Source organism: Macrosteles quadrilineatus, unplaced genomic scaffold, assembly GCF_028750875.1.
Source record: "Macrosteles quadrilineatus isolate MER2022 unplaced genomic scaffold, UCM_ALF_1.0 Scaffold_8__2_contigs__length_117827958, whole genome shotgun sequence".
NCBI classification, from domain to species: Eukaryota; Metazoa; Arthropoda; class Insecta; order Hemiptera; family Cicadellidae; genus Macrosteles; species Macrosteles quadrilineatus.
Window position 1 is genome coordinate 41,604,442 of NW_026542601.1, and position 24,412 is coordinate 41,628,853.

Genomic DNA, 24,412 nt, shown 5'->3' on the forward strand with positions numbered 1-24,412 from the left:
AAATGTCACGCGACAGCGACACTTTTTTGTCGCGCAAACTCACAACCGGTGGTGGAGGAATTAAAGAAATCAGTCTGTTCTCAATCCAATGTTGTGTGTTGTGTTTGTGATGTAGAAGTGATTATTAAGTTGTTTAAACATAGACCCTGTAGTGTTGTACACGTTAATGACAAAACCCCAGTTATTTAAACAACACATACAATTTACAGTTGGAATTGAGTCAACCCTCTTAAAAATGTCGTTACATAATATAATGATGTAATTTATATTACAAATAAAGGGTAAAGAACTCATTTATATACTAATTATTAACATTAATCAATATAAATATATGGAGAATATACCACTTGGAGTATGAAAAATACTACTGTCGCGCCGCGACTGTCGTGGTGCATAAACCTGCCCATTTGATCCAATAGAACTTGAACCGCGCGCGACAAATTTTTTGAAGCTGCGATTCTAAAACCTGTCGCGGGTATTTAGAGATCTCCGAGTCGCTCGCGCGGCAGTTTGTTGCTGTCGCGGTGCATAAATGCTCCCATTTAACTCAATAGAACTTGAGTCGCACCGCGACACGCGACTGTTGCGGTGCATAAAACCAGCCTAATGTGTGGGAAACATACAAACATTTTATCATAGGTGATCAATATAACTCAAGGTAAGTGTTTGGCGTTAAGCAGTAGCAAACTTTACCTTCTAGAGATGGCGATTACGAGTAATTGAGTTTGAGTTAGGGTATGGAAGGAACGTGAAATAATACCGAAAGTAGGGGACGGGAACTGTTTGTTCCGATCAAAATCATTTATCCCACCAGAACAATCATGGGGAAACCCACTTGCAAGTTGTGCAGATAATTGCTAATGAGTGGGAAACATACAAACATTTTATCGTAGGTGATGATGAATCTTACTTAAGATCAGTGTTTGACGTTCAGTAGTACCAATCTTTACCTTCTCGAGATGGCGAGTATTCTGGATATGTAGAACTACAAATTATCAGTGAACTATACCCTAACTATTTTTTCCAGTAGGCACACAGGGAAGTTGCTTGAGAAACTGTGACTTACGATTTCGGTTCTGGCGAAAAAAGTGTGTGATTTGATGTTTAAAGGCAAATTTGACTCGGGTTATTACAGTGTTATACAACTTTATCATATCTCCCAGGGTGTGAAAAGTACAAAAAGAAAAGGTGGAAACTGTGCGTAAAGAGACAACCAGAACGAAAAAAAAATGTGGAGAACCATGGAACTAAAAAGTAAATAACAGTGATAGTGTTAAATGTGCTCTGGAAGTTCCTAAAACAAAAAACACCAACTCTTTTGAATTGGGGTCGTTAGATTGGATTTTTTACTACTGCAAATCTATGAATTTAGAGTCAGAACAGACTAACAGGGACACGACACAAGTATTTTCTCCTTATGTTGTCACAAGGGGAAGGTAAAATTAGCTCCTTATCGACATTCTGAGTTCATCTTATCATCATGGACTACATAGGCTATAAATAAAGTAAAAGAAACAAAAAAAACTATTTGAATAACATAAGATCTTACAACTCTGCATTTGCAATGGCGAGTTTATAAGTCTCACTTAGATGAAACATCATTCTGGTAGTCTATATAATTTTAAGATCCGGGGCTCCGTTTACCATCGGATTCGTTAATACCCTCTAACATTGAACCAAAGTATGCCCAACTTTATATTATAGCCTATACGACGTATACACAGCTGTTACTCACAGAATGGGTCAAAGATCCGTGAAATGCGGCCAACTGCTGATGCGTGATTTAAATTACTATCTTTATTCCGCACAACAAATGTAATGAACAAGAAAACAACGAATGTAGGAATATTCATTAACAAATTATCTCCATAGCATAAGTAGCTTATTAGGTTATCAGGATTGTGCAGTTCATACACCATTTATTTTTCAAATGTAACTAGAATTAATTTTAAACATTCATTTGGTTAAAGTAATATATTGGTTTGATTAACATAAATAGTTTATACAGGCCCAACTATCCGTTCTACTTCATATAAAAAAAGCAGTCCCTAAATAAAATACAAAGATAAAAAGTATTTGTTAATTATTATGTCTTATATTTTATCTATTTTTTTCAATTTCTAATATTATTATTACCTGATAGCGTATGTGGTAGTAGCCTATGTGAGAGGCATTTCATATTTAATGACTATGTTAGTATATTATTTTATTTATTTATATCATTGCATAACTATGAAATTTTTACTGGCAAAGTATTGTAACAATGTATTTACTTACTGAAATAAACATGATTTTGATTTGATTTTATTTGATTTAACAATATTCCCGTGGCGGAGCACGGGCGGCTAACTAGTTTTATATGTTTTTATATACGGTGAGTTCAATGGAAGCACTAAAAAGTATCTTGAAATAGTAATTTCCTAGAAACCGCCGCCATTTTGAATTTTTCAAAATATTTTAGGATTATTTTTATATTTGTAATATAGGGTTGTTGCATATCATTTTATATGTTTTTATGTATGCTGAGTTCAATGGAAGCACTAAAAAGTATCTAGAAATAGTCATTTCTTAGAAGTCCTTACCATATAAAAAAGAATAATTTAAATCTACAACTAAAAATAATCGGCATTTTGTAATATAAAGGTGTAGTGAATAATTATTTTTAAAGAACACAACTTTTTATTGTACAAAAAAGCGAATAAGTAACCAATGTAATAGGTGAAATTCTGATATTGATTACATATTGGTATAAAATAAAACATTTATGGCTAAGAACAAACAAACATTGTCCAAACAGAGATCAGTCTGCCACTGGTTCTTCAACAGGGTCTTCTTCCCAGTCTACTTCTAATTCGGCAACACGTGTCAATTCATTGGAACAGGAACTGTTTGAGCATGTACAGAACATGGTGCATGGTAGGCTGGCACTCTTGCAACTACACCGATTGCTGTTGCATGGCAATATGTTTCTGCAAAGAACACTTAACCAACTTCAAAATTTCCGGTGGAGCAACTAAAATATTTTCCGGCATAGTTGTGGGTAGGAGGCATTTTGAGTTTTCATCCTTGTAAAAACCGTGAAGCAGTGGATCTAAATCTGGTGGGTCAGAGTCCATTGAATGCTTCCATATACAGGTTTGAAGGTGTGCTCTCTTGAGGTTTTCTTCAAATGCTGAATTTGTTGGTGGTAGTGTGCACAGTTTTGGCAGTTGAGTTGTTGCACTTCGAACCTTGTCAGCCCACAGTTTGACACGAGCCTCAGAAGTTGTGTTACAATTAGAGACACCGTAACATGCAGACATAAACCTCGATGCTTGTAGCTTTATGTCACAGAAATCAGCATGTATATCTCCAACCAATGATAAGGAGTGTCCACTTTTCAAAACCTTAATGGCTTTAATCTTCCCGATTCCATAGCACATTGCAGTGGTATCACATCCAGTGATAGCATGAGCTGCCAGCAAATCAGGTATTATTTCCTTATGTTTGACGACAGATGCTCCAATGTCAATTCTTGAGCGACCCTGGACAGGTGATTCCATCAGAATAGTTGCTGAAATGTTTTTAAGATTGTAGAAGTAAAGGAGGAGAATAAAAACGTCTGTGTCATCTGATACAACAACGATCTGCTTGTCTTCATCAGCTAATATAGCTTGTTGTACAATAATCGTGTCAGCTTCTTCGTGGGAATTTCGTAAATCGTGCCTTAGTTGTAGTTCTCCGCGATATATCTGGTAGGGTACTTCTTGAAGACCTGTTACAATGAGCCTGTGTTTGGTAGTATTGTCATTGTTGAAAGATTCGTCTCTAATAATGCTACTGCAAATCAGTTCAATTAATCTTTTTTTGTTTTCATTTGAGCCCAAAATATCCTTACGTGGAGGCAGAGGGGTTGTATATGTTAGTCCGTGAACTCTCGTCACTCCTGTAGATCTACCCGATCTTGTGTGATCCTTTGTACTATATTGCCTGTACCGATCAAAAATCAGGTTTACATTTCCGTGTTGCAAATGTTTGATTAGGGATTTTTTATTGAACTTATGAAGTCCTGTACACTTCCCTTTTCAGGCCACTGCACACACCATAGAAGTGCAGATCCATCGATCACAATAAGCGTGTTTTCAATGCACGCCTTTCTTGTCGAGGAAGAAACCTGGAGAAGTTTCTTTAGAGTAGATTTAGCTTTGCAGATCCTCATTTCTCCAGAATCTGTAAACATTGACGTGGGCAAAGGTGACAGTTCGTGAGACAGAACGTGACTTACATCTACTTGTCTTGAGCTTGCCTGAAGTCCTATAACTCGGGAGTAAATTATACCTGTATCGAAAACCTTAACACTGCCAATATTTACGTGTTTCTTTGATGTAGACCCAAGCACAACTATTTTTTTCACTGGCAAATGGAAACTTGCTGGCCAACCGTCTTGAAATTTTTTTAATTGCTGAGCACCAATGTTCACTGCGTCATGTACGTTAACATTATCCGATAGAACCAAGCCAGAAGCTATGTTTACTATATTTTGTGGGTGAGTACTAGGCGCCAAAGGGTCAATGAAGAGCTTCAGTTTGTTTCTTATCCCTTCTCTGTCTTTTCTATCAGCAATGATTCGAGACTGCATTTCTTCTTTGTGCGTGTCTTGTATCACATCTTTCCTCTCCTCACTAAACTTTTCTAGATCCAGTTCTAACTGTGAGCATATGTGCAAGCTTAAAGCCCACGTTTTCAACGTTTCTGGTCTTAGAGTAATACCTATTATCCCACCTTGACTGTGGCCGAATCTCATAAATGTGGTCTCTATCCACATATCGCTCCATATTGCATTCCATAAGCCAGGATTATGACGCATGACGTGATTGCCACCAAGGAAATTGTTCAAAGTAGATGGAGGGAGTTTTTCTAAGGAAGTGAGGTAGAAGAGCCCGTAACGTGCGTAATTGGTATGGCCAGCAGCGAAGAAATAGGGCATCATTTGTTTCACTGTTTCTATGTGTAAAGCCCAGTCGCCCTCTCTCTCAGCCCGCACATATTTCATCATTAAAAATACTGGCTTTATGAGAACATCAACCCACAGCTTAGCTGTTTTGCTTTCTCTACCTAAATCGTCAAGCTTTGAGAGAAGGTCTTCAAAGTCAGTCATCGTGGTAGCATTAAAAACACTTCTCAATACTTCTTCAGCGACCATTCTCAATGCTCTGACATTTTGGGGAAACTTTTTCCCTGATAGCATTTTCTTTACCCCCCCAAAAACACTATCCATCACTTCTTCCAAACCACTGTTTGACATCAGTGTTCCAACTGAACCAACAAAGCTCATTAGTAAATGCATTCCCCCTAGACGCAATACAACATTGCTGAATTTATCAGGATATGCCCATTGAATATGAAGAGCAATTTTATACAGTTGCTGGTCACATGTAAAAACTGTTATTTCTTGGCCAGCCTTTGCTGTTAGGTATTGTGCTTCTACCAAAGCAGTCATTATTGTATCAGGATGAGCTGGGGTCATGTCAATCAAAGGCCTGTACACTGCGGTTGTTGCAGGTTTCAGCTGAGCACCACTTTCACGGTTGAGTTTCGTATTGTAGCCATTGAACTCTGGGCAATGTTGGTCACTCACAATGTCTTTCAAAAACTTTAAATCGATCTCATTAGTTCTTTTAATTGATAGGACAGTACGACACAACAGCTTTAACGACAAAGGTGATCGCAATGATAAATGTTTAGGCATTGGTGGCTTCTCTGGTCCATGGTATCTTTCTATGGGTGTCTGATAGTCTATATCAAGCTGCATTTCTTTCTTTTTCAATCTTTTGATGGTGGGAGTATTAGTGATTGAAGTAATGCTAACACTTTCGGCATTACTGGTTAACGGTTTAGTTTGGGCAATTAGAACAGCTAGTGAATGTGTAGACATTTTTCCGTTTTGGGATGATATCTCCGTATCAAAATTGTCAGCCACAATTTGAGTAAAGGTTTCGCTGCTATTATCAGTTGAAATTCCAGACAAATCACACTTCCTTGATACTTCATGAGCTGCTGACTTCTTGAAGCGTAGGACTTCATCGTAAGTACATGACACCTGGAATTTATTCAATAGGTTTACCGCTAACTTGGAATAGCGAAACTTTACACCTAGAGCTATTTGAAGGTTCGTAGCTGTATTAGATAGAGTTGCTGACACTATACTTCCAATAAGCAAAGCTGGTGGAGTTTTATCCAGTTTTGTTGATAGTGCTCTACACAAGCGCATTAGGGTAATGCTGGCATGTTCTTCAACGTTGTCTTGACTTAAGTGCAAGTTGTATCTTTCTTTATTATTGTTTTTGAGTCCTGCAATTTCACGTGTTATTTGTTTGGCCACCTTAGTAATAGCAGCATTAAGTTCGTCATCTCCATTATCAGGGCATAATCTTAAAATAGATGCTGCTTTGTTTGGGAAAGTGATGATATGAGCATAACCTGGTGCAGAGAGTACCACTAGATCGCTGAAGTGCTCTTTTAGAGCTTTGATCAAACTTGACCTGTTATACAGACATCCTCCATAATCCGTATACAGTTTGTGTACTTCGACAGAGTTCCACATACGTTCTCTATCTGCTACAAATGCTCTCACAGTTTCGTTGAATGGGATATCTACTGATTCTTCCTCTTCATTCTTCCGGTTTGCTTCTTCAACATTTTTTGTACTCATAAATTTATTTCGACAATCAACATGGTACATTGCGTCAGCAGCGTGTAAGTCACTAACTACACCAGACAGTCAAAGTCGAACTTCTGAAGCTAATGTATCGTTCCTAGCATCACATGTTTCAATAATTAACTCTTTCACTGATTTACTCTTTGTTTCTAATTGGCGAAACTTATATGCTGCTCTCCATCTGTCAGGGTGTTTCGGGTCCTTCTTTAAATTACAGTTTTCTCCACAAAAAAGGCAGTGTTTCTGAAATTCAAACTCAGTTTTTGACTGGCGTCGTAGCTTTGGATGAGAGGAACTTGCTTCTGAATCATCTCCAGTTGGCAGTTTTGCTCTTTTCAAGTGTGTTTTAGAAGTGTAGGTAGATACACAATTTTCTATGGCACTGTATGATAAAGTCTTGATCATTTTGTATTTTCTTCTCCAATTCAATACATTTTCCATCACCGTATTGTATACTACATTGTATAATAGTCTTTATTCGCTGGGCACCAGCAGTTGAAAGAGGTTCACTGCGTCCACTGCAGTTGAATTTCCATTCAAAAAAACACTTTCCTTCTCCCATTTTTTACCATGAGGCCACATCCTAATCTGTAACCCAAAAACGACATTAGGTTTCAGTGTCCTTAAAATATTTCGGTAATTCGATTGATGTATTTTATAGCAAATAATTTAATGTATTTTTTACAGTGGTTTTATATAAATGATTTACCCGTATATATATATGTGTGATGATTTCACATTTAAAACAACCTGATAATTAATGTAAATCAGAGTATTTTCCTCTGTTCCATACACCACTGTGTATACCACTGTTATCAAGCACAATGTTACGGCACAGCGTCGAACAAACCTGATTACCGGGCGAATGGCTTTCACATTTCGGTCTGACGAATAGCAAATAACATACGGTTATGTACAGCATTACGACGAGAGTCGACGTAGTTCGCTAAAACTCCCCCAGATAGCAGCACTGCACGGAACAGCACTGCTCGGAACGTGGCCGGGCCAACCTAACCTTACTCCACATGTCTCATAAAATAACAAATTGGGAATAATCTTTAAATAACAACACAAACCACTAACGGAGTAATAGACCCCTAGGAACATAACGGAATATATAACAGAGTTGAGTAACGCTTAATGGTAATGTAGGTTAAAAGGATAAGGCTGCTATAATCTAAAGGTCACTTACCTCTCAAAAAGTCGACCAGTGACGGACTGACTACGAAATGGCCGGTGGTGCCAGAGACCAACCCCTTCTCTCCCCCCCCCCCCCCCCTACAAGTGGCGGGTCGTGCTACCTGCACTCTTAGTGGATATTCCACGCAGCCGATGGTCATTTCTAGAAATGACTATTTCTAGATACTTTTTTGTGCTTCCATTGAACTCAGCGTACATAAAAACATATAAAATGCTTTACAACAACCCTGTATTACAAATATATAAATAATCCTAAATTATTTTGAAAAATTCAAAATGGCAGTGGTAGCTAAGAAATGATTATATCTAGATACTTTTTAGTGCTTCCATTGAATTCAGTGTACTGAGAAACATATATAATGATATACAACAACTAGTGATGGGTCGATTCCAAAATTATTCGATTCCGATTCCGATTCTGAAATTTGGGATTCGATTCTCGATTCCGGGTTCGATTCCGAATACCATGGTTCAGGATGACAAAAAGGTTTTTAGAAATTAATTATTAAATAAAACCCAAACATTATTAGAACGAAACACACAATTTTAATGAGGATAAACACAATAATAATAATAATAATACAATAACAGTGAAAGAAAACGAATGAACGTAAACCGTAAAATTAAACCTACAGCACATTTTTTCAAACATTTTTAACAATGACTTTTACTTTTAAATATAGGCCTAGAGCTTATAGGCCTACAAGTTTACAATTACCACTCAACGTGAACAAAACTGATTTTAAAAATAATTTTAAAGGTTTTTAGAAATTACTTATTAAAACCCAAACATTATTAGAACGAAACACACAGTTTTAATGAGGATACCGATGCAATGCTTCAGTTAGTAGCACGAATACTAGAAAAATACCGGTATGGATCATGAACATAAACAAATGACGTCGTTGGCCCGAATCCTATACGAATAGCATTGAACATATGTTTTGGGTTTGGCAGTTCCATTTAAGCAATGTGAAATTAATAATGTTTATTTTCGGGCCAAAAATGTCATTTGTTTATGTTTATGATCCATACCAGTATTTTTCTACTTTTCTAGTATTCGTGGTTAGTAGCCTTGGTACCGCTGGTTGATCTAAATCGATGCTCATCCTTTCCTTGTATGTCTTGTGAGCTGTGACGCAATGCTTACTCGCTCCAGTCCAGTTTGCCCGAATCTCCAATTCCCATCGGTTAACTGTTTCTCATTGTACTAAGCCTCTGTATTGAGTTCGCATCTATTATTTCATTTGCAATACGCTCGCTCTAGTCTCGCTGACTTAGTGACGATACGACCAGAACTTGTTGTTTGCTCAGAGTTGCAAGCAAATCATTAGCAATCTGAATTTATTTTGTTTCTTTGTTGCTTTATATGACGTTTGTGGCTGATTTTAACCAATTTTATGAAAGAATCGAAGACAGTTGGAATCGATCCCAAACCCACGGAGATTCGAATCGAATGCTCGATTCGATTCCGGCGGAATCGAGAGTATTTTGGAATCGAGAATCGGAATCGGCCCATCACTAACAAACATAAAAATAATCCAAAAACATTTGGAAAATTCAAGATGGCGGCGGTTTTTAAGAAATTACTATTTATAGATACTTTTTAGTGCTCCCATTGAACTCAGCTTACATAAAAACATATAAAATGATATACAACAACCCTATATTACAAATAAATAAAAAATTCCAAAAACATTTTGAAAAATTCAATATGGCGGCAGTTTTTAAGAAATGGCTATTTCTAGATACTTTTTAGTGCTCCCATTGCACTCAGCGTATATAAAAACATATAAAATGATATACAACAACCCTATATTACATATGTATAAATAATACAACAATATTTGGAAAAATTCAAGATGGCGGCCGAATCTCGAATTGCCCAATGGTGACAGGATGTCATCATGCATTTTCTTGAAGCTTTACATGTCCTAGTAATTATCCATTAATAAAAAAAAACTTAATCCAAAATTTTTGGGTTAGCCAAAAATATAGGGTTTGGCAACCGGACTAATATATAAAATTTAATATCATCACTTAACCCTTTGCTTTGGCATGTGTCAACTATTCAATGTAATACTTCTTAATTTAAGTAGGATTTTCCTTATCTTATTGGAGGAGATAAGCCCTGCCAATATACACGTTAACCCCTCATGAGTTCAGACCTGACTACTTGACCACACCTGACCCCTTGCAACAATACCGTCCACCATTTTGAAAACCAATTTAATTGTACTTTCTTTTCCTCTTTTTGTTGTAGCTTATTAATAAACTGTGTGTCTTTCGGGTTGGTTTGTGTTTTGATAGGTAGGCCTAAAACGTTTTCTGTGTTGTTTTTATTTTGTGATTTTCCATTTCCCATCTTTGGCTGGTTTAAGCTTGATAGAAACTTTCTCATCTAAGAATGATGGGGGCAGATTTCTGATTCCAAAATGTTGTAAAAACATTGTTTTTAACGAATTGTGATATAAATGTCTGCAATAATTCTGTATTATTACAATCGTAATAATTTGGAAGTATTCAATCCTTTGTTTTGACTATTGAAAGCTTTTTTTGTCGCTTTTAAACATTTTCGATGGTAGGTTAATAAATGATGGCTCACCTTAACAAACATCTCGACAGCGAAGACGACAGTAAACACATAGTTGGCCGTAGAGAGGAACAGCCGTTCTGGACTGTCGGGAGGTATGTTGGGTCGCTCCATCGCCAGTGTGATACAGTTGAGAGCGATAAACAGAAGCACAGCGTTGTCAAACCACTTTTGGCCCACAAACTGGGAACACGCTTGACGGAAACTGCAACAGAGGATAGACCAATGATAGGGACAAAATCTTGAACCTACAAAAGTTAGGTTGGATAACAGTGACTGACTATGGATTACAGTTTTAACAACTGTTATCTTAAAATAATTAATTGTATGTACACATAAACTTTTCCTTATAATAATCAAAATTGTTATTAGCTCCACCAAACAACAATAGGCATACAAATGGAAGAAGTGAATATTTTCAGAAAACTCAATTTCCACAGAGAAGTAATTAAGATATAGAGGAAACACTCAATGGTAAATTTAAGTGGTGAATAGCACTAGTCACTGGTGTCCAGGGCAAAATCCAACACCACCCTCCTCGCTCTCATGTACTACAACGCTCACGGTGGAGGAAGACCCTGTGTCGCGTGAGATAGGATTTTCCACATAACGCTTGCTGCTCAAGCTCTTCCTTGCTCATCACAGGTATATTTCCAGCACAACATACTAGAGCTGAAAGCACATGATAGTCCCAAAAGCGCCTCAAGGGCTATGTTTTCAATTGATTTGAATTTTTCATTATGGTTTTTGGTCAACCTGAGTTTTGATTTAATGGGCTTCAGTTTTTTACTTTAACAGTGGCTGCTAAAAATAGTTTCTAGGTGGGTGGAAATCAAAAACGTTCATTAAAATAAAACAGAGAGACTGGAAATTTTAGAATCTCTTGACAAAGGTGAATCTGGAGTTTTGGGGTATGCGTAAACTTCAACTGACTACCGACAAAGTTATTAGCAGTACTGTTGAATTGCAAGGCTATTTTATTTTTGGTCTTTCCAAAGGTCTGGATCCAAGCAGGCCAAACTAAATAGGGTACAATGACAATTTTACGAATAAAATCATAGTGCTAATAATGCAATGTTAACTAACAGATATAAAAAATATTCCAACCTCAAAACAGGTAAAACACACAATAATTAATAAACATTAACACACAAAACTCATCGTAAAACAAAAAAGAAATTTGCTATGTACAAATAATATACTCACGGGTGTTCTGGTGGAAATATATAGAGCGAATAGTCCACTCTATCCTTAAGGCACCCCTTTTCCTCGAAGAAGAAGAAGACTTTCCGCAGCCCGGGTGAGAGATCGTCCTCAGTTTGAGTGGCTTCCTCTGGTAGTGGCATGGGTAATCGCTCAACCGTCGGTTCTCGTATCTTGTTGACCCGTGGAAGAGGCGCTGGGGAGGCTGGACGATCTGACAGCTTGTTGAGTGGCTTAGCGTAACACTCGGAGAGGTTCTGTACGCTCAGATCTCTACCTGAGGCGACGCTCATGTGTGAATTGTGGGCGGAGCCAGTCTGGAATGTGGGGAATAAAGTTAAATTGTTGTAAGGTGTTTGATTTTAAATTAGCTAACTGTTTAGGGCCTAATATTAATTATTAAACAATTGCTTAGTTTATAACTCCTTTTGTTTGATAATAAATTTTCTACTGGATAGGATGAAATACCAATGCCAATAATTAAAGAGGCTCGTTTATATATTATTACCATTAAACTACATGTTATTAACTCTTCTTTTATCTCTGGAATTTTCCCCGAAAAATTTAAAATATCTAAAATTAAACCTTGTTATAGAAATGGTAGCCCAGAGGAAATGTGTAATTATTACAGGTCTATCTTATTGTTATGCCCATTTTCCAAAAATGTTTAGCAAGTTATGCATATACAACTTTCAAAATTCATTGAGGAAAATAATTTAATAGATAAAAAACAATGTTTTAGAGAAGGAAGGTCTGTGATTGACGCATGAGTTGATTTCTGTGAATCTATAATTAATTCAATTGATTCAAATGAAAGAGTAATTGGAATATTCTTGGACTTAACAAAAGCCTTTGATAGCGTCTCACATGATTTGGTACTTGAAAAACTTGAATGTAACAGTATAAAAAGGAGAGCTTGGCGTTGCTTTGAATCATATCTTACAGGCAGGCAGTAGTATGTCACAATTGATCACATTAATAGCCATAACCTATTATTAATTATTAACACTTCCTTAACAAAAACTGTTAAGTATGGTGTCCCTCAAGGATCAATATTGGGGCGCTTATATTCTTAATTTACTTGACTGACTTTCCCCCATTGATAGAATCTCCCAATCGTGTTTGTTTATTTGCTGATGACATCAATATAAAAATAACCGGTATTTCAAATTCTGATATGGAAGTCTCTTTTTTTGTTGAGCTTACCAAATGTATCCAATGTTTAAATGAAATCAATATATTACCGAATTTAATGAAAACTAATTATATAAATTTTTCTTTAACGAGCAAAAATGCACCTGAGTTTAATATTGTTATGGATATAATTTTACTAAATGAAGTTAAAAAAATAAAATTTCTTGGATTGCATAGGCTATAGATGATAACTTCAACTGTGACAGTCATGTTGAAAACGTTTGTGTAAAAGTCAATTCAGGCATATATGCATTAAGACAGATGTCAAAATTTTAGTAGTTTAAAACCCTTAAAAGTAGGTAGTATATTAGGCTACTTAATTGAATTACACATTTCTTTTGGGTTGTGTCTTTATGGGAGCACAAAAAATCTATATAAATATTTTAAAATAAATAGCATTCTGAATGAACTTCAGAAAAAGGCAATCTCATCATGTTAACACTAAAATCAAAAGAATCCGCTAAAGAGCACTTTATATAGAAATAAGAATTATGACTGTTTTTAGCTTATACATTTATCAAATAGCCCTTTATATTAAATCAAATCATGAAAGATTGCCAAAATTGAACTCTTTTCATAAGTATTCGACCAGAAAAGGTAGGGAATTGGCGTTCAACAGACATAATTTATCGGGTTACAAAGAAATCCCATCTTATAGCGGTGTTAAATATTTCAATAGCTAACCGTATCTGACAATATAAAAAATATAGGTAACTAATTTTAATTCATTTAAAAAACTTTTGAAATTATTTCTCACTAACAGACCCTTGTATAAATTAGAAGATTTTACCAATTTCCTGAAATTTGCTTTATTGATAATAACAATATTCTCACCAACTAAGAAAGAGATAAGTAGTCTTAACATAGTTTAACATAGATTTTTATAACTGACTCCATTCTGTACACAATGTGCAATACGAATAAAGTTATTTCGATTGATTGATTGATTGGTTGATTAATAGTACTCAAAATTGTAATTTCTTGCAAATTGTTGATGAACTCTTGCCAAGTATGAATCACGTTTGGTTATTTATTAGGTTTCTATGTAAAGAGGGCTGACCTCAATAAAAATCTGTAGCCAGTTGATAGATGTGACTAAAAGTAGTTTAGGGAGTTCAAAGAATGCCCATAATGCCTTAAAAAATCGCTTGTGAATTACTTGCAAAGAGTAACATGGTTAAAAACTTCCCCTATCAATTCAGCAATCTCTTGTTTAGTTACACCGCCATCCACATGCAAAATTTCCGTAACTTTAGTCACCAGCACTGCATAAAACTAAATTGAAGTTCGTCAGCCGCCATGGAAAACATCTTAAAGATCCTACTTGATATTTTTATAAATATTGCACATTGCTGTAAGACCAAAAAAGGTGCTGCAACACAGTGGCCCAATAAACATTTATAATAAGCCACTTTTAACTCTATCAAGCGTTTTGACCCAAGATTTCTTGAAGAAGCTGGTCCCTCTGATCTGATCAAGTCTAGAGCTTACTAACTCTCTAAAGGATATTTTAACAGTACATTTTGTTAATTTCTTTACAGTTCAACCAATTTATTACACATGCCAAAGTTGTAAATGTTTATTTTTAACACGTACTTCGTTGTGAAAATTGAAATTCTGACCCCTTCAACCCCTTTTGGGTAAAAGATGAAGATACAGTAATATGGTAAATAGGGCCTTAATATCTAATATAAGATATCAGTTTCAGTTGGTGGTCCATATTGATAATTGGTCTTCCTAGCGGTGGTCTTTGAGGGATATGTGCTCGATTATTTTTTCACAAACCTTGATGATCTGTATGGCAGGCACCTGTGGTGGAAGCAGCTGATTACTGCCAGAGCTTCCTCCGCTGACAGAGCTCTGCCTGGTGAGAGGACCTGCTGTACTGCCTCCCACCCAAGCAACCTGCAAGCATTCATTGTTATAAGGTTTGACAATAAGTTATGTCTTTTTGAAACAATACAGCCAAAGGACTCATTTGTGATGACATAGGCTTTTAATTTGCCCTCAGGTAGTAACAGTAGTAGACTGGACATGGAATCATTCCCCTTCCACTGTGATTATGATACATTTAGTAAAACGAAATGAAATGAAATGAAATGTTTATTCGTCACATAAGTTTACAAGATTGTGATTTTCACATATAAACATATGACATGTCAATACCACTTTACTATCTAATAATACCTTATGCTAAATTCTTTGTTTTTATCAATCCATAAAACCTAAAGCTAAGTTTTTATAAAATCATCTAGGGAATAAGGACACAAGAGAATGAGATAAGATTTTAGTTTTCTTTTAAAGGATGACATATTTTCATCAGTTTTAATTTGATCTGGGAGGTTATTGTAAATTTTCCTACCCATGTACCATGGCGATCCTTCATACAGAGCTGTTCTATGCACAGGATATTGAAGATCATTCCTGTGTCGGGTGTTATATTGATGAGTGTAATTTTTCAACATAAATTCCTTATAATTTCTTTTTACAAAGATGCACAGTTGAAAAATATAAACTGCATAAATTGTCAAGAGTTTCATCTCAATAAAAAGGGGGCGGCAAGAGGAACGTGGTCTGGTATCAGCTAAAATTCTAATGGCAATTTTTTGTAAGATAAAAATATTCTTGGTAATGGGGGAGCTGCCCCATGAGATAATACCATAGGAAGACCTAGACATAAAATAAGAATGATACACAGCAAGAGCTGCATGCAGTGGCTGTAGTTGGTGTTATTCGAGTATACTCCTTGATCATGGCATTGTACCCAAAAGACTGAAACAAAGTTTTAAACCTAACACATTTTTCATCATCAATTTGCATGTCTATATTAAAATCCTCCAAACGGTCAGCTGCTTTTGCATTATAAAGTTATTGAAAGAGAAAATGGGATTTAAACTTTAGTATGGTTAAGGAGGTTATTTGTATGTTCTTATTCATACATTTTGTACAATTTACACTTTTAACTAACCATTTTACAATGTCATTTAGGCTACAGTAGGTATTTATCCTTTTAATATTAAAAATATAGGTAAATTAGCTTACATCTAGCTTGAAAGTCAAGATGAGTCCGAGATTTTGGTGCTAGACCCGTACCTAATACCCGAAATGGTGTATGGGCTAGGTAAGTTAACAAAGATTCTTAACTGAGTTAACGACTGATTAAATGAACTGATACAAATGTCCTTCTAAACTCAACTCTTTATTTTTTACATCAATCGTGTTGAAACCATGGATAGTATCCAACCCTAAGCTACTAACTTAAACTCATTTTGTGATCAAACAAGTCTACCTGTGGTGTGTGACAACATCCTGAAGGAGGTCGACTTTTTGAGCTATGACTCTGAGGACTGAGTCTGTTGGCAGTGCAGCTGTTCCTACGACACTGTGTGTTGTTACGGATTGTGTTACCCAGCAGGCCGCCATTGCAGTGGGAGTGGTCAGACAAATGACTGCAACATTCAAAGCATTATTACTAGGTCTTTTATAATTGAGGCTGTAGCTAATAAATGGGCCTAACTTCTCAAAAACCGATGTTTTGAGATAATCGCGGTTAAAGTTTAGAGGTCATGTTTGGCTGTCAGCGTTACCGGTAGTTGTCTATGGTTAGAGGGCCTAGTGACACCAGCTGACTTTAAGAGTCATACCAACCAAACAAACTTACATAGGCCTAGCCTACACCATTTAAAACTATTATAGATTATACCTTTTAGAGGACATGAGAGTCCTCAAAAGGGCCCATCCCTAAGTTTTACACACAAGTTCTTGGTCTTGGTTAGGTTATGTTTGGCTGCTGTCAGCGTTGGCAGTTAGTTGTATATATGCCTAGTGAGACCAGCTGAAGAGTCATACCAATGAATAAGTTACATAACCTTAAGAAGCGAAATCGCCATATTAAAAGAGGCGAAGCTACAAAGATTTCCGCCAGCAGTAGTTCAAGAAGATTTATGTGGGGACCGCTAGAGTTACCAGCCAAGTCTTCGGGAACTACTGCTAGCGGCAATTTCGTAACGTTGCCTCTTTTAACACGGGGGTGTCGCTTCTTATAACGTTCTATATTCATTGGTCCTACCAACCAAACAAACCAACTACTGTAACTGAAATTGCCTAGACACCATTTCAAATTATTAAATATTATAAGTTAGACCTACTAACTTATAAGACATGAAAAATTGAATATAGGGATTCTCCTCTAAAAAGGCCCATCTCAACTTAGGCACTAATTTTAGCAGCTACAGCCTCAATAAACTTAACGGGATTCAAAGACTTCGTGAAACTGATGACTGTAAAACTCAATTTAATTTAGTCCAGCAAATATTGTTTTTGTGAAAAACAATTGGGATTTCAAAGCCGCATTAACACTAAGTTAATCCAGCTGACAAGAAGATTACGTACCTCGGGAAACTCTAAATAATTTAGACTATGCAAGAGATTGAACTTGAAATATAAAACTTAACTTAATCTACACTAACTTAGAGGCAGATAAATTAAATTAATCTGCCCCATAAGTTTTTGTCAACTGGCCTCCAGTAAACACCGCCTATAGGTTTGGTCTTAGCCTAACTTAAGCGGTTTTTAGGCGGTGCTAGGCCTAGGGGATGCTTCCTAGCTTAAGTTATCTGTTATTAAGAAAACTTGTCACTCTTTCATTCCAAAAATGTGATTAGACATAACAAACTTATATCAAAACTTTGTAAAAAATACAGTCATAAAAGTAGTACCGGGTAGCCTATAATAAGGCCTAGCTGTGTTTAACTTAATTGTTCCTACATCAGAATTCATTATTTTTATCAAGGCTGAAGATTTTACTCGAGAATTGATATTAGATAACAAATCCGTTGTCTGCTAGGGCTAGAAGACAATGGAAAATCAATGAGTAGGCCTAGAAAGATTTTCGGGTACACTTCCATATGGCATACAAACAACCTCATTTGGTTAGTTAGGTTAGGTTAACGATATATCAAATTAACAATCGAATAATCAATATTAACTAACTCATTCGGTTGTTTGTGCCAACAGATATGGAAGTGTACCCAGATTTTCCTATCCAGATAAGTTTTAAATCATAAATTTTGATTTTAGTTATAATTTGGTACAAGATTAACATGAGTTGAATTAAGATAACATGACATAGGCTAGGTAACTTAGGTTAGGAATTATAATATTTTTCCAGTTTAAATAAGTTAAAGATATAAAATAAATACAAACACGCTAATGAGGGAATATAGGCACGGCAGCACACAAATTACTTACACAGTTTTCTCTGTGGTTACACTTAAAATTCAAAACCAAAACACTTAAACGAAACCAAAACCCTATACAAACAATAAACATACATTAATCAAAACAAACATTCAAATATTTCAAACTTTTCTGTTTTCTTTTCTTATTCTGCTGAAACGAAACAAAACAGCTGGGGGGATGACAAGAAAGCACTTTGTTGAACTGCGTAGACAACCAAAACTCCCATCAAAAGTTGAATAAATTCCTCACTGTTAGCCAATGATTATGGTTTTGTAACCAATGTTCTTATGAATCTAAATTAATAATTTTCTCATTTAATTACATGTATACCGGTAATTTGTCTAATTTAAGAGTTTGCATAAAAATGAGTGCGGCTTACGTTGAACTATACGAAAAAAAGTACTAGTAGGCTATATTCAAAGTGTATTAAACTAGGTGGCGTTCGCAGAGGCATCCACAAAATTGAGCGGAGTCATCAAGGGTTCATATTATATTGTTTTTGTCTTACTGCAGTAAAAACAGTATTTTTTCATGCATGCGCTGCGGGTCTAAAGTAGCATTTTTAATATTTAGGGAGTAAAAATCGTGTTTAGCCTCTATGGAGTAAAAATCAGCTGTTGTCAACTCAGTTGTAAATTTCGATTGTAAACGATTGCATGTATCGAAAATATGTATCGATTTGTGCTTCGTAATCATTTTAACATATTACAGTCTACAGTCTCTTCCCGTAGCATTTTAGCATTGCAGATACATTAATCCATTCCCAAACTCAACACTGCTCACCTTTACTACTTCCTTCACCACACCCTACGTCGTGGACCTGTTTCCCTCTCTTCCCATAGCATTTTAGGATTGCAGATACATTAATGTAATTGCCAAAGACAGTTCCCACACTCTGCGCTGTTAGCCTTACTACTTCCTTCACCATTTACTACGTCATTGGCCTGTTTCCTTCCTTTCTCATAGCATTTAAGTATTGCAAATTCATTTATCCATCTGCTCAAACGGTTCCCCACTCTGCACTGCCAGCCTTTACTACTTCATTCACCACTTACGTCGTGGACCTGTATTCATCGCTTTCCATAGCATTTTAGTATTTTAGATACGTTAATCTAATTGCAACAAACATCCCCACTGTCCGTACTGCTAGACTTTACTACTTCTTTCACAATTTCCTATGTCTTGGGCATGCTTCCATCCCTTCTCATAGCATATCAGCATTGCAGATACATTAAAACTGCTACAAACGGTTTCCAGTTCCCACACTCCGTACTGCTCACCTTACTACTTCTTTCACCTGTTCCTACGTCGCGGATCTGTTTCCCTCTCTTCCCATAGCATTTTAAGATTGCAGATACCTGAATCTAATCGTCATAAACAGATCCCACACTCCGAACAGCTCGCCTTTACTACTTCCTTCGCCACTTCCCACATCGCGGACCTGTTTCCCTCCCTTTCCGTAGCATTTTAGGAATATAGAGACCTTAATCTAATCGTCATAAACAGTTTCCATACTCCAGACTGTTCACATTTACTACTTCCTTAACCTCTTCATACGTCACGAACCTCAAGCTAGTGTCGTCATTTGATTATAGTACCTGGGGACCGAGCTTTGCTCGGGGAAAATCATTAGTTCACTCTGAAAGCACCGTAGTATTGGAGATACATAAATCCACACATCTACATCCTACACAATTTCCTACGTCATGGATCTGTTTCCCTCCATTCCATTGCATTTAAAGATTGCAGATATCTTAATCTAATCGTCATAAACAGTTCCCACACTCCGGACTACTCGCCTTGACTACTTCCTTCACCACTTCCTACGTCGCGGACCTGTTTCCCTCCCTTCCCATAGCATTTTAGGATTGCAAATACCTTAATCTAATCGTCATAAACAGTTCCCACACTCCGGACAGCTCACCTTGACTACTTCCTTCATCACTTCCTACGTTGCGGACCTGTTTTCCTCCCTTCCCGTAGCATTTTAGGTTTGCTGATACCATAATCTAATTGTCATAAACATTTCAAACAATCCGGACAACTCGCCTAGACTACTTCCTTCACCACTTCCTACGTCGCGGACCTATTTTCCCATAGCATTTTAGAATTGCAAATACCTTAATCTAATCGTCATAAACAGTCCCCACACTCCGGACAGCTCACCTTGACTACTTCCTTCATCACTTCCTACGTCGCGGACCTGTTTTCCTCCCTTTCCATAGCATTTTAGGATTGCAAATACCTTAATCTAATCATCATAAACAGTTCCCACGCTCCAGACAGCTCGCCTTGACTACTTCCTTCACCACTTCTTACGTCACGGACCTGTTTCCCTCCCTTCCCATAGCATTTTAGGATTGCCCATACCCTTATCTAATCGCCATAAACAGTTCCCTCACTCCTGACAGCTCGCCTTGACTACTTCCTTCACCACTTCCTACGTCGCGGACCTCTTTCCGTCCATTCCCATAGCATTTTAGGATTGCCCATACCCTTATCTTATCGTCATAAACAGTTCCAACACTCCGGACAGCTCGCTTTGACTACTTCCTTCACCACTTCCTACGTCACGGGCCTGTTTCCCTCCCTTTCCCATAGCATTTTTGATTGCCCATACCCTTATCTAATCGTCATAATAGTTCCAACACTCCGGACAGCTCGCCTTGACTACTTCCTTCACCACTTCCTACGTCGCGGACCTGTTTCCCTCCCTTCCTATTGCACTTAAAGATTGCAGGTACCTTATTCTAATCGTCATAAAAAGTTCCCGCACTCCGGACTACTCGCCTTGACTACTTCCTTCACCACTTCCTACGTTGCGGACCTGTTTTCCTCCCTTCCCATAGCATTTTAGGATTGCAGATACCCTAATCTTATCGTCATAAACAGTCCCCACACTCCGGACTGCTCGCATTTACTACTTCCTTCATCACTTCCTACGTCACGGACCTGTTTCCCTCTATTCCCATAGCATTTTATGATTGCCTATACTACTTCCTACGTCACGGACCTGTTTCCTTCCCTTCCCATAGCATTTTAGGATTGCAGATACCTTGTATTGGTCATAAACAGATCCTAGACTTCGCACTGCTACCCTTGACTGCAATGTATCGAGTAATCTTAAGTATAATCTTTGCTCAATATTAACAAGTGATGTTTTTCCTTTTGTACTGTATTTGTAATTTCCTAGTATACTGTGGGTAGTTGGCTTATTATGAGCACATGCTAAAACTTCAAATCTTTTGTTTACTTTTTACTTGTTATTTAATTCAGCCAACATGGTTACCTAGCAACCCATAAGACTAATGTTAAAAAAATGTGATTTTCAGTTTCATTTTTCTACGGATTCCTGAGAGACTTTTTTAACGCCATATAGATGTTGGCACTCACCGATATGGTCTTTATCACCATGCAAAATTTGAAAACGATTGATTCAGCCGTCTAGGAGGAGTTTGCGTATTACGAAATGCATAAAAGTCGACGTATAAGAGCTTCGCTCGCTTCGCTCGCTCCGCTCAAAAAATCTGTTTTCTTGTCAAACTTAGTCAGCATTATACAATATCTCTTCAGGTTATAAATCCACCCCCTTAAAATATCTCATATGCATATAAATGGTCTAAATGTAAAAAAAAGTGTTATAGTAGTGACCACGGCCACCTTTAACTTCAGACCATGGCTAACTTGTAGTTTATTATGAAATGGGCCTCTGGTAGAATTGGCAACGTTGCAAGGAGTGTGTTGTCTAGCGCCAGACGTCCCATTAGATAACATGGCAGGTGACACCAGCTCATCAATTCACGTATTATTCATTTAAATTTAAATTTATGAACATAAATTTAATAAAAGATTACAAATAAAACATATATAATTGAAAAACAAAACAATATTTAAATTTAAAATCAATTTTTATACATTTAAAGTGGAATAAAAATTTTTATAGCCCATAGTAACCAAGCTTTCGTATTCTTAAAAACGTATTTAAATACCATTAGCTGCCTCCAAACAAAACAGCTTTTTTTACAACCCTATACTTGCACCTTGCAATGTTGCCACTTTGAAGGCCGCGGCCTGGAGTTAAAGATGGCCGTGGTAGTGACAGAAATATCAACAACATAATACTACAAACGTGGAGTTAACGGTGGCCGTGACATATTGCATGGTTACTGTAATACTGTATTTTATTTATTTCATCAAGATGCAAGGTGAATAGGGTGACTAACTGTCCCTATGATTAATATTCTAAAAATGTATTTTTTAAAATAATAATGTTTTCAAAGCCATGTTGAATCACTTACAGAGATCCAGACAGCAAGTGGTTGTTGTTGTTCAACACCACCTCTTGATCTTCATCTGGTTCAGAAGAACTTTTCATCTTTCTCTTCAAAGAGGGCCTTGAAATCTTCCATGAATAACCCCTTTGAAATCTTGGAGCTCTAAAAAATAAAATATTGTCCTGATTTTGTATAATGTGCATAATTTGTGTGTTTGTAGTACACATGGAATAAAAAACGATCAAAATCTCTTTCTATAATAGTTCCAAGTGTTTTATCACTTTCATAAAAAAAAACATAAATGTTTACATATTACTTAAAAAACATGCTAAAAATAATATTTTGTATCTAGATTTTACTGGTAGTTTATAATTATTTGCTTGTTGTGAGGTAAATGCCTGCAGGAATCTGTTGTATCTTATAACTTATTTAATTTTTTTCACTAATAACTTATTGATAAGTTAAACAAAAATAATAGTTAAGATTTCCTAAGCTCAGTTTCTGACATACTATAGGCTAATAAATGGTGGTATAAGCAGTGTTATCAACAAACATCTGAACATGAAAAATACTCATATGATGAACAATGACATTGAACGATCTTTGAATACAACACGCAACACGTTATTGTTTCCAAGCAGGATAAGAATATCAAGTATACACTTGGTAAAAAACTGCTACCGGTATTAAATTCAGAGAAGTCTTAATAGGAAATCTTATAATTATTTACCGTGTGTGTAGATTGATTGGATGAAGGAAAAGCGATGACTATGATGTGACTAAAGAGCGGCTAAAGTTATAAACAATTGGATTCTACTATAAACCCATTACTGATACAGCAAGTAAAACCTTGGGTTAATTGGCGGTGCGGAGAGGTAGATTTTTACCTCACCCAATTTCTGATGGGTCCCGGATTTTTCCGGTCGTATACCTGTTCAGGATGGGCAAAGCCGTGTCACCCGATTGCATATACTGCCCAGGCATTCCCGATTTAGTGGAACATACCTTTTCCCACTGCCAGCGTTGGGAAAGGCCCCGCTTGGAGGCTCTACAGTCAGTAGGACTGCTGTCGGTGGACATGGTCATACCGATGATGACCATGATGGTGAGGACAATTGGACCTGTGTGTCACATTACTATTCTCCGTGCCAAGAAGCTCGACCTTGACCGGGATGCGGCGTAGGTCATGAAGTATCTAAATGCCAGAAACGTTGAGAGCCTTGAGAGCTTAGGTCACATGTTGGCCTGACTTGAAGTAATGTGACAAACAATTCCAGGTCTGTGTCCGACAGAGTAGAGGGGTTTTTTAGTGAGTAGTCTGTGATAAATTCAGGAGTCTCACACTACAGGCTGGCTACCTGTGTGCTTAAATTCATTTTCCCTCCTCTCCCTAAAGAAAAAAAAAACTATAAATCCCTTGGCCACAAAAACTGTCTGCCAAAGAAAATACACACTTACAAGGGAAGCGGTTCCTTCTTCTGCATATTAGAGGCCGGCGAACTTCTGCGAACCTGCGGCCCCTGAGGATTCAAATTATTGATGGTCAAATTTGGAGGTTTCAACAATCCACTGCCCTGGGACGACTGCAAAATATCCAAACTTCGGTTAACACCAACTGCCTGATTAAAACTTATTTCAATTAAACATAAAACACGTAATCATAAGGATGCCTACGTGTAGGCATTGTTCGAAGTATATCTCAGAGGCATCCATATATCCGAGTGATAATTGGAATACAAGCATCTCTGGATGACCTTATTGCTGAGCTGTATTTGAGCACTATGATGCATCCAACTAGCTAACTAGTTGGAAATAATTACTCTTGTCAACAATTTTAGTCTCCTTCATGGACGAATTGGTCTATACCGTACCTTAGATCAACCAAAACAGATATTTGGCAATAGTCAATAGTTAGTTGCTCAAGATTTCCTTATAGCCTCCCAAAGCATCTTTCATTAGGTATTACGACAACTTATAAAATGTTTAGTTACTGTTTTTGTTGAATATTTA

At 36.8% G+C, this 24,412-nt stretch overlaps 2 protein-coding genes across 2 annotated transcripts in view; both read right to left on the reverse strand.

The window, feature by feature from the left end:
* LOC128999554 (voltage-dependent T-type calcium channel subunit alpha-1H-like) overlaps nucleotides 1-11,749 on the reverse strand; it is a 28,925-nt gene extending 17,176 nt beyond the window's left edge. The window contains exons 1-2 of the mRNA XM_054426124.1: nucleotides 11,697-11,749; nucleotides 10,503-10,695 (exon numbers count right to left, since the gene is read on the reverse strand). Of these exons, the coding sequence (XP_054282099.1) occupies nucleotides 10,503-10,604 (102 nt within the window). The 5' untranslated portion in view covers nucleotides 10,605-10,695; nucleotides 11,697-11,749. The remainder of the gene's footprint in view (nucleotides 1-10,502; nucleotides 10,696-11,696) is intronic.
* Nucleotides 11,693-24,412, reverse strand: part of LOC129000341 (voltage-dependent T-type calcium channel subunit alpha-1G-like) — a 170,661-nt gene continuing 157,941 nt past the window's right edge. Inside the window, exons 22-26 of the mRNA XM_054427304.1 lie at nucleotides 23,861-23,985; nucleotides 22,427-22,564; nucleotides 16,177-16,336; nucleotides 14,673-14,792; nucleotides 11,693-12,010 (exon numbers count right to left, since the gene is read on the reverse strand). Coding sequence (XP_054283279.1) covers nucleotides 11,693-12,010; nucleotides 14,673-14,792; nucleotides 16,177-16,336; nucleotides 22,427-22,564; nucleotides 23,861-23,985 — 861 coding nt within the window. The remainder of the gene's footprint in view (nucleotides 12,011-14,672; nucleotides 14,793-16,176; nucleotides 16,337-22,426; nucleotides 22,565-23,860; nucleotides 23,986-24,412) is intronic.